We start from the raw sequence: 10,946 nt of genomic DNA on the forward strand, positions 1-10,946 counted from the left end.
TATTTTTTTTTATTTCATAATAAAATATAAGATGTTATTGTTATGTGGAAAAAAGTGAATGAAAAAAATCAAGGTTTTAATTAAGGCCGGGCAATGACTCAGATTAATTGGATTTTGATAAGATTTGCTAAAAACTGTGAATCCTTTTTTTTTTTTTTTTTTTTTTTTTTTTTGCAAAAGTGGCAGAATGGTAGACGAGTGGTTAACGATACATGTTTACAATAATTACCTCACTCGTTCAGTCAATACTAACTTCTTAATTCAAATAAATGAAGAATTAAACGGATACTAGCATCGAATTCATACACTCGTGAAAAATGTGTAAAATACGTGTTTGGGAAGGAAAGAGTTAATTTGTCACATTTAAGCAAGTTATGCTCAAGCTATCGATTTTAAATTTATGTTAAAACATATGTGAAATCAATATACATTATCATTGTCTGATTATTTAACCCCAGGATTTAATATTTAGTCACTTTTATTAACGTCATTTATTAAATTTAATTTAAACATTTAATTTAATTATTAATTTAATTAGATTTAATTTAATTAATAATAATTAAAGTCGACCCAAATCATAATCGCCCAAAACGGCTGGTAAAAATCGTGATTTCATTCTAGGTGTATTGGAAAAAAGTGACAGTTGAATTTATAAAAATAGAAGAGCTAAGTTAAGTAAAAAAAAACATTATTTGTATCCTTTAGGAATAAAGTAATTATACAAGGATAAAGTCTTAATATGATTAGACAAGTACGACTTGTGCAATAACAAAGTTTTAAAGAGGGTGTGTGAAATTTTGTAGTCTAATTTTAAAGAATATACTAGGTACTTTTATGGTCAAAACTCAGGACGTTTGGACGGTAAGAAACGACCACGTGGTTCCTAAAGTCCAAATGATATCGCGGCCCTGAGAAAAGATGCAAAAAATGTCTGTCAAAACAGAAAATCACCCCCAACAAAACCAACGACTTTCGAGATCGCCGCTAAGAAAAAAACGTGAACTTCCATTGGCCCATCTGCGGAAACGCCCAACGCGGGCCGCGTGTTCCCACTCGCGACCATATCAAGGATGTGGCATTTACTCAGCTCCGCCCCCCCCCGCCCAAAAGGTCAGCGATGTCATGGAGATGAAGCTGTAAACGGGTCTGGCCGAGCACTTTATGGCTTATCGCTACCGAATTGGGATGAATGGAGGAAATGGAGGAGGGCCGTTTTTTTAAGGTCACGGAGATAAAGAAATCAAACCTGCCTGACCGGAGTCGCCGGGCGGGATCTTCGGGAACTCCGCCGCATGAATATGCATGAGCGGAATGTGTCAATGGCGGCTTTGCGTGCCGCGGGAAATGCCATCCCCAAAGCTCTCCGCTAAGCCAGTTCAAGACCGGGCTAAGTCCTCGCGAGCGGCCCGGGACGGCCTTCCGCGTCGCTTTCCTTTCACGCTCCCTCACGTGTACTCTTCGGGTCAGGCGCTCGGCGGGATCGGCCGCTCGTTGGACTACATTTTGAATGTTACTGGGGGAAAAAAAGTCAAATTTATGGGGAATTAACTTTTGTTGTATTTCTTTGGGCGGCTCGGTGGCGCAGGGAATAGCTCGTCCGCCTCACAGTTCAAAGGTCCCGGTTCAAATCCATCCTGTGTGGGGTTTGCATGTTCTCCCCGAGCCCGCGCGGGTTCTCTCCGGGCACTCCGGCTTCCTCCCACTCCCCAAAAACATGCACGGCAGGTGAATCGGACATACTAAATTGTCCTTAGGTGTGATTGGGCGCGTGATTGGTCATTCGTCTCTGTGTGCCCTGCAATTGGCTGGGCACGATTACAGTGATCCCTCCTACTTCGCGGTCTCAGATATATATATATATATATATATATATATATATATATATATATATATATATATTTTTTTTTTTTAATTTATGTGTTACCGTATATACATATATTTTTTATATGTAAGTTTTTATATATATATAAAATTACCATAATCTTCAGACTAAAAATTCTGGGGGGGAAAAAACTATATAGGATTTTTTGCTATTGCGGCCCATGAACAGGTGTGGATAATAGTCTGAAAATGATGGTATTTTAATTTTTATTAAAAAAAAAAAAAATCTCAACTTTCAGCTAAGTAAGAGAGGATGACATTTCAGATGTGAGAAACGCGGGGCTGCGCATTCCCAGTTCATTTAAGCCGGATCACATGAGTGTGCGCTCGGGGGCAAGCGAGGGACACTCGGGGGCGGGAGGGGTCGGGACCCACTCAAACGGTCCCGTCTTCCCCCGAAGCAATTAGAGTCTTGGCGGCAGATATTTGCCACGTGCCGGTGAACCGCTCCACTCTGAGCAACACCAACCCACAAAAAAAAAAAAAAAAAAAAAAAAGTTGAGCTTGTCATTCACATGTTATGTGATGTCACAGGCATCCATCTCCTTGACACTTTTCATACCTGGCAACCGCCTGGCTAATATTTCACCCGAGCCGCCCTCGCCCACTTCTTTATTTGTCACCCTTTTATGGTTGACGCTCACAAGCTGTCATAAAAAGACGTCACGGGAAATGTGTGGTGCTGCAATTTTTGCCAGCCTTCGCCCAAACCAAAAAATAGTCAATTTGTGACTTCATACTTACTAAAGATGGACCGCGGGACGCAAAGGAAAGCAGCTGGACGTGACTGCGGATGTGGATGTTATTTAGAAATTAAGAAAATATTTTTTAGTAAATAATTCTAGAAAAATGAAGTGATCCGCAGTCTTGTAACATGGGCTCCCTCTAGTGGTATGCGAAGGAATCACTCAATTCAATTCAAGTTCCATTTTTCCCGTCTCATGGGGCGTACGTGGTGCCTTATACGGTGCATAAAGTGCGAGTTTTCATTTCAATAGAAGTCAATTCAAGTATTTATTTTATTTTGTATTTTTTTGTTCCCCTCCTTTGAATGTTAGCGAGCGCTAATTTGCTGCAGTGAAGCATGAATGGAGCAAAGAGAGCGAGTGGGATCCAACCGCCATGACTGCAGCGATGATGTCACGCGCGGACTTTTATTTGGCTTTTTCGTATGAGATCATGCCCTATTCTCAGTGATGCCACAATGTCAGCATTCATAGCACATGGGAGGCGCAGTCGGGAAATCAAGTGATCCAAGGAGACTCGAGGTTTTCACTCAGTCATTTTCAAATGCTTTTAATGTTTTCCTATTTGATTTTTTTTTTATTTCTTTTGTTAGTCTTGTCATGTTTTTTTGTAATGACATTTGTTGGTTTCCTATTTTTGCGACTGTTTTATTTTAATTTGATAGGTTTTATTTTTTTAACGCATTTTTTTTGCGACTCATCTTTTTGCTATTTTTTTTTGACATTATTTTTAGTCTTATGCGTCCCAAGTTTTTTTTCATTTTTTTTCTGCGATGACCTTTTTTCGTTTGTTTGATTTGTTTTTTTGTGAGTTGCGTTTGAGGGCCGCCGTACAAATCGCTCCAAGCGGAACGGAGACTTGAATGGGACAACAACGACTTGAGGAATCTTAATCCGATTGCGACCTTCAATCGGTCCAACGTGATTGAGATGAATGAATTGTGGCTGGAGAACAGAGCTGTGGCCTGTCTGAAATAAAAAATATTCCAACTTTAGCTACCAAATGTGAAGAAATTAAATTAGCAAACTATTAAGGCCTTTCACGTATGGTGGGAAATTCATAACAGATTAACAAGAAGACTTGCTAACCGTTCTGCCACCTTTAATAATTCTGTAATTCTTTCACCATCAGCTATTTTTAGGTGTTCTATTAGCCTAATACTTGAAAGTATTTGGAAAAAAATATATAAATAAGTGACTGGGAATAAACATCAGGGTTGTTTAAAACGTTAAATGATGTCTTTGGGATTGAATGAGTTCTTTTGATACCTATGTTATTTTTCATCTACAGTTAATACTTTTGAAAGCAGTTTTCATCACAATCGATCATGGTTCAGTTTATGAACACACAAATCACATCACATGACCAACAGGTGTCATGATTGGTCCCTAAGCCTTAAGCGTCGTTGATGCCATTTTCAGTTTCCAATAAGTAGAACATTTTGAAAAATAATAATCAAATTAATTGGGCACAAACAGTATTTTTTTTACTGTTTAAAATAAAATGAATGGATTATCTTTTAAAGCAACTTATGATTTTAAGTATTCATCATGTCCCACATGATTTTTTTTAAATAAATCTGTGCTTTAAATATGTTTTTTTCTCTTTTGAAACCCTAGTGATTGAAGAAAACTTTTTATTTTTTTCCAACCAAGCTTTAACCTCGATGGCTACATTGTCAGCGTCATTTCAAGCGTTTTACATTACCGCCTCCAAGTGGTGGCAGGAAGAACAGCGCCATCTGAATGCATCCACCCACCTGTTTATCTTTAAGAACTTTTGCCGACCACTTTCTTTCTTTTTTTTAAAAAAAAATTTGTCTTGTATTGTTGTCTAAAATTGTCAACCTCCATAGAGATCTGAAAGCTGGAAACATTCTTCTGGCTGAAGATGGTTCCGTGCAAATTGCAGGTAACAGGAAGTACTTTCCTCAGTTTGCTTTTGTTATTTTGCCTGGACGTTCTCATTTGAAACCTTAACGGTGGTTTTGAAACCCTAATTTTGCGAGTCTGCTGTCATCCCGCCAGACTTCGGCGTGAGTGCCTTCCTTGCCACCGGCGGCGATATGACCCGCAACAAAGTGCGCAAGACCTTTGTGGGAACGCCATGCTGGATGGCGCCTGAAGTCATGGAGCAGGTGAGTCCTTGGTCACCATGGCGATAAACGCTTCCCATCTTACAAACTTCTCCTCCAGGTGAAGGGCTATGATTTCAAAGCAGACATCTGGAGTTTCGGGATCACCGCCATCGAGCTGGCCACCGGAGCGGCGCCGTACCACAAATACCCTCCCATGAAGGTCGGCGGCGCCTTCGCTCGCCGCCGTCGTCACCCGAGGGACAAACGACTCTGATGCCTTCAGGTGCTGATGCTGACGCTGCAAAACGAACCGCCGGGCCTGGAGACGGGCGTCAGCGACAAGGAGATGGTGAAGAAGTACGGCAAGTCCTTCAGGAAGATGATCTCCATGTGTCTACAGAAGGACCCGGAGAAAAGGTGGCTGCACGCATGCGTGTAAAAACATATTAAGATATTTACACGGTTAGTCATACATCTGGTTCAATGTTAGGAAAGCAGCTGGAAATAATAATGCAATACGGCATAGAAATTATGAGCGTTTAACTCATTCAGTCCAGCCTATTTTAGACTCTCATTAAGCTCAACACAAGAAAAAATAAATATAAATAAATAAATCAAATGTATAAAAACATTTTGAGGATCGAATGAGTTTCAAACCGTTAGGGTGTCCAAAAGCCTCACAGGGCCAATGGCAGAGTTGGTTGTTTGCTAACATGTTAGCTTCCTTATCTATTGTTATTGTTTGTTAGCATGTAGCGTCTTCTTCCATTGTTGTTGTTTTTTAGCATGTAGTAGCCTCCACTGTTGCTATTGTTTGTTAGATGTAGTTTACACTTCCTTTTTTTCTTTTTTTGCATGTAACGGCTTCCTTCTTTGTTGTTTTGTTAATAGGTAGCTTCCTCCATTGTTATTGTTTTTTAGCATGTAGCTTCCTCTTTTATTGCTATTGTTTGTTAGCATTTAATGTGCTCCACTGTTGTTTTTGTTCACATTTAGCAACTTCCTCTATTGTTGTGTGTTAGTATTTATCTTTCTTCTCCATTGTTAGTTTTTTTTGTGTGTGTGTCGCTTCCTCCTCTATTGCTATTGTTAGCATTTAATGGACTACATTTTTTTTGTAAGCATGTAGCACCATTGTTGTTTGTTAGTGTTTAGCTTCCTCCTCTATTGCTATTGTTTGTTGGCATGTCATGTACTCCATTGTTTTTTTTTGTTAGCATGTAGCTACCTTATCTTTTATTACTGTCATTTTATTGCGTCCTCCTCCATTGTTATTGTTTTTTTAGCATGTGGTTTATTCCATTGTTGTGTTTTTTTTTGGGGCGGGGGTTAGAATGTAGCTTCTTCTTCGAGTTCATTATTTTTTTAATCCTTTTTTTATTACTACAGCACAGTGTTGCGCTCTCATAAAAGATGTTTACAAGCCTCTTGCTGCCCCTCGTTCAACAAACATCACTAATGATTCATTGGTCGTTGTGCTTCTCAGGCCAACGTCCTCGGAGTTGCTGAAGAATAAATTCTTCCAGAAAGCCAAGGTAAGCCGGAGCAGAGTGAGTCAGCAATTGCTTGGCCCGCACCTCGCAAAGCCATTTTGGCAATGCCGAAATGTTTCGAAGCAGTTGGACCGGTAAAACCGGCGCGCGAATTGGAACGTGGCTCGTCAGTGTTGCCAATGGTGCACGGTAGAGGGCGGGCTGTGGTTGTCGGGACATTTTCTTACGTTTACCTTGTTGACATTCAATCCCAAAGATATATTTTTACCTTTTTTTAACAGTTCAGACATTTGATTCCAGCTATAACATTTTTTTTTTCCAAATTTGGCTGAAGAAATGCTAAACAAATCAATTAATTTAGCGCTTAATTAATTATTTAGATAAACAGTTATTTTGGTACTTAATATCAAAGTGATTACTTTAGTACATTGTTTATTTAGTAGCAGGCATTTTAAGACCATTTCAATGGAGAATTGAAAAAAAAATTGAGTAGGTATTGGGGATTGAATGTTTGGACTCTTAAAAATAAAGCATAAAAATATGACTTTGGGATTGAATGAGTTAATCTGGAAAACTTTGTGACAAAAACTCCAATCAGTCTTATAATTTACCATATTTTCTCCATTTGGGAAAAAAATGTAGATTTTCTTTTGCACTTTTTACAGACCCACGACTACCTCCTGGACAAACTTATTCAGCGGGCTCCTTCAATATCAGAGAGATCAAAAAAGGTATCTTTTTCACAGAGAAATGACGGGATTGATCGCTCAAAAAAAAAAAAAAAGTTGACTGTTATAAACAAGATATCGCTCTAGTGTTACACAGGCTCCCTCTAGCGGTACTTGAGGGAAAAGTCACTGGAATAGCGACTGAAAACAATCTTTTCGGCACGCCGCTCGCCACAGGTGCGTCGCGTTCCGGGTTCTAGCGGACGTCTCCACAAGACGGAGGACGGCGAGTGGGAATGGAGCGACGACGAGTTGGATGAGGAGAGCGAGGAAGGCAAAGCGGCCGTCGCCGCCTTGAGGGTGAGCCGCGCCCGGCGGCGCCCGTGTTCCCCCCCCCCCCCACCCCGGCCTTGTTGGTCTTGTGGCGTCCGTGGCATCTGTATCCGTGCCTCACCTGTGCGTATGTATGTTCTGTTTGACGGCGAAGGAGCAGCAGGTGAAGCCTGCTGGCGCCCCCAGGCGACAAGTTCGCTTCTCCTATCCACTCGAGCTGCCGGCGGCGTCCAGGGTTGTTCACTTGCCCAGCGCAATACGCATGGCTTTCCCTTAACAAGGAAGGACTCTCCACACATTCGGCCACGCCATCTTAGACCTCTTCTATTTGGCTAAAAGCAGATGATTGACGCCGCATTGACACATTTTTATGTAAGGATAACATCAGGGCGTTCAAACGTTTAAAAAATACGCAAAAATAGACAGATTTCCCTTATACTACCAGTGCTTTTGATTTCCCACAAGAAACAATGACAGATCATTCGAAAGAAATACCCATATATTGGCCCAATCCCAATACTTGGTATACTTGCCTAACCCGGGAAAAACAGTCAAATGTACTGCTTGTAAATCACTTTTTTTTTTAATTGGAATACGGCATGGATAGCCAAACTTTTTGGTTGTGTGGGTGCCTATTTCAACTACACACAATTTGGTAAACTACACAGAGCATTTTTTTTCAAGTGATGGCAAAATATTTTGGATTTTTGGGGTGCCCAATGCCCCCGAATCCCACCCTTGCACTGCACAGAAACCCAATCCCGTTTCCACATTCAGAACAAGAGCAAATTGTAGCCAGCTAACCATTTTAATCAGAAACCCCAAACCGAGTTTAGAACCTTACTTAGAAACCGGGGATCCTATTTACAAGCCCTAATTAGAATCCTTCATTCTAGTTGGAAACCTTACCCTAGTTTGAAGCCTTTTTGAAACCCTAACCTTAGTTTGAAACCCCTAACCATATATAAAACTCAGTTTATTGTATTATCTTAATGTCAGTTCAAAATAAAGCAAAAACAAACAAAAAAGAAAACAAGTAAAAACAAAACTGCTCCATCCAGCACATTTCACGGAGAGTTCCTTTTCCTGGAAGCCATCTGTATTGTTTTCATTCCTCTCTCTTCAGTATCTATTTTTTTTTAATTACATTTGTTTACTCACCAAATCACCTCCAATCAGTTGCACCTTTCATCAAAAATTGTGGAAATCTCAGTTGCTGCTTTGCGGTGATGGACGAACGAAGCTTCGTGAAGCACCTTTGATATTTTATGACTCCTCTAGATGGCACTCATGGCTTAAAGATTTTGAGGAAATTCAGTACATTTCCATTGCCTTTATCTTCAAACCTAAGGCGCCATCCAGTGGATAAAAAAAAAAAATGTCACAAATGCTTCACGAAGCCTCATTTTCCCGCCACTCCGCGCTTTGTTCTCGGCCGCATGTCGGATAAGTTGATGTGTTGTGTAAACGGCATCGGTGCGAGTACATGTGCGCTTCCTGTTTGGGACTAACCCCGTTTGGTCCTAGGCTGCTTTTTTTTTTGCTAACATTGCAGTTTTAATTCATGGTGTGATTTTTGACAAAAACTTTAAATCACTAAAAGGGTATTTTCACTTCTGGTTCTCATGAGATGATGTGTGTGTGTGTGTGTGTGTGTGTGTGTGTGTGTGTGTGTGTGTGTGTGTGCAATGATTTTTTTTTATTCTAGCTTTAAAAAAAAAAGTACTGATTTTAGATTGATTGACATTCACTCACGGTACATTTACGCTCAAGATAAAAAAAAAAAAGCTTTAAAAAACAGGTCAGAGGAACGGTAAATATTTAAACTCCAACTTTTCATGTTTAACAGTAATCCAAGTATTATTTAATCATTTATTTTTCCTATTAGCCGTGCAGTCATGGAAGCCGGCAGGGCTTCATGGCACTAAATGTGTCAGCTGTTTAACTCCTCTCATTTTCTTGTGTGCCCTTTACTTCCTGTGTGCTTTTCACTTCCTGTGTGCTCTTCACTTCCTGTGTGCTCTTCACTTCCTGTGTGCTTTTCACTTCCTGTGTGCCCTCTGACAGGTGCATCTCAATAATTGACCTGCAGTTGGAAATTGCCTTTCAATAATTCGAGTAATGTAAAAATGTAAAAAAATAAATACTGTATATACTGTTAATAAAATCTGTTATATGATTTAATTAAACAAAATAACGATTCAGGTCAGTATTATGTTAAAAATAAGGCGGGGCGATATGGCCAAAAAATGAAATGTGGATTTTCACCCGTCATTCTGGACCATGGCGATTTTAATCGATTTTTAAAGTATTAAAGAGAGTAGTATTTTCCAGCGTTCATGTAATGGATGGTTGAAAAACCACTGGCTTTTTTCTCATGATTTGAGCCCTGCACTCCAGTATTGCAAATGTATTGAGACGCACCTGCACTTCCTGTGTGCCTTTGACTTCCTGTGTGCTCTCCATAATTTTCAATAATGTATGCACAATGTAATAGTTTCAATTTGATCTTTTGCCAGTCTCCAAGAGTGAAGGAGGCGCCGCAAAACTCGGTGAGTCCCGTATGACGTTTTCAATCACATGGTTTGGTTTAAAAATGACCTTTCTTGTGACCTTTGCCCCCCCCCCCCTCAGATGTTCCAGATGACGGAGCCTGCGAGCGTAGCGCCTGCCGCCGCCGAAACGGAACTACCTCGGGCTGCGGCCGCGCTCCCGTCGCCCGCACCTCCACCTGCATCGCACGCAACCGATGGAGGAAACGCCAGCGCGGCTGCTGCTCCAACGCCGGTCGGTACTCAACGCACCTGGATTGGGCTGGCAAAAATGGCGGAACGCTAACGCTCTAATTGCGTCGCTAGGGGAATTAGAAAAAAAAATGGCTCCTTGCAATGCAGGAAACAAGGCAAAACAAGGATCTGAGATTACTTTTTTTTTTCTTAATGAAGAAAAAAACACGAGGGAGCTGAAATTTCCAGTAGATGATTTTTATGTACAAAAATAAACATTGTCCAAATTTTGGACTGTATAAAACCATTATAACTACAATTTTTGAGATGCATTTTGATAAGATTCAGGACAGTGATTTTCCTGCGATTTTTGCTACATTCCGTCGGTAGCAGCAAACCGAAAATTCTTTGTTGACTTGTGTTTCGCCTCAAGGCAGTAGGTGGCGGTAGAGACCAGTTTATGGCCAACTACAAAGACATTTTCAATTTTTCAATTTTTGTGGGTGTTAAAATGTAACCTGCGTTCGTATGGATATAACTGATGCCACAATTTGAGTTGCTGAAGGGAAAAAAAAACTTTTATTATTACGCCTTTAAAAACATTTACAAATATAGGAAAAAAACGCAATGTGTATAGTTTGCAAAGTGTGTAAAACATGATCCTCCACAGGTTCCTTCTTCCTCATGTGACATGACGTCTCCTATTAGCTTGGTCCTACGGTTAAGGTGCGTTCAAGGTGCTTCATTTACTTCAGTTTATTGCCTATCCCTTATTACACTAATCTGGATGCCCCCCCCCTCCCCCCTCCCACCCCATATTCTCTACAGAAATAAAAAGAGGGAGCTAAATGATATCCGCTTTGAATTCATGCCAGGCAGAGGTAAGACAAGTGTATCAACAAAAAACATTTTGGAGCGCTCTGAGTGCTTTTTTTTTCCAGTTAATCTGGAAGATTATGATTTAAATCAAAGTAATAAACCCAACAAACATTTATTTCACGACTTTTGATTCGTGAAAAAA

General features: G+C 40.3%; 1 protein-coding gene across 2 annotated transcripts in view; it reads left to right on the forward strand.

Moving 5' to 3' along the window:
- The window catches only part of oxsr1b (oxidative stress responsive kinase 1b), a 32,864-nt gene that overhangs the window by 19,335 nt on the left and 2,583 nt on the right, over window positions 1-10,946 (forward strand). Inside the window, exons 5-16 of one of the 2 annotated variants that reach the window (XM_088401514.1) lie at window positions 4,484-4,539; window positions 4,656-4,765; window positions 4,824-4,925; window positions 4,989-5,122; window positions 6,192-6,240; window positions 6,864-6,929; window positions 7,104-7,226; window positions 7,354-7,434; window positions 9,719-9,751; window positions 9,834-9,986; window positions 10,596-10,651; window positions 10,754-10,806. In XM_088401514.1, the coding sequence (XP_088257640.1) occupies window positions 4,484-4,539; window positions 4,656-4,765; window positions 4,824-4,925; window positions 4,989-5,122; window positions 6,192-6,240; window positions 6,864-6,929; window positions 7,104-7,226; window positions 7,354-7,434; window positions 9,719-9,751; window positions 9,834-9,986; window positions 10,596-10,651; window positions 10,754-10,806 (1,016 nt within the window). The remainder of the gene's footprint in view (window positions 1-4,483; window positions 4,540-4,655; window positions 4,766-4,823; window positions 4,926-4,988; window positions 5,123-6,191; window positions 6,241-6,863; window positions 6,930-7,103; window positions 7,227-7,353; window positions 7,435-9,718; window positions 9,752-9,833; window positions 9,987-10,595; window positions 10,652-10,753; window positions 10,807-10,946) is intronic. The other variant, XM_088401515.1, reaches the window with a different exon arrangement.

This window comes from Hippichthys cyanospilos, chromosome 19, assembly GCF_059441005.1.
Source record: "Hippichthys cyanospilos isolate Australia breed blue-spotted pipefish chromosome 19, RoL_Hcya_1.0, whole genome shotgun sequence".
In the NCBI taxonomy this organism is placed as follows: Eukaryota; Metazoa; Chordata; class Actinopteri; order Syngnathiformes; family Syngnathidae; genus Hippichthys; species Hippichthys cyanospilos.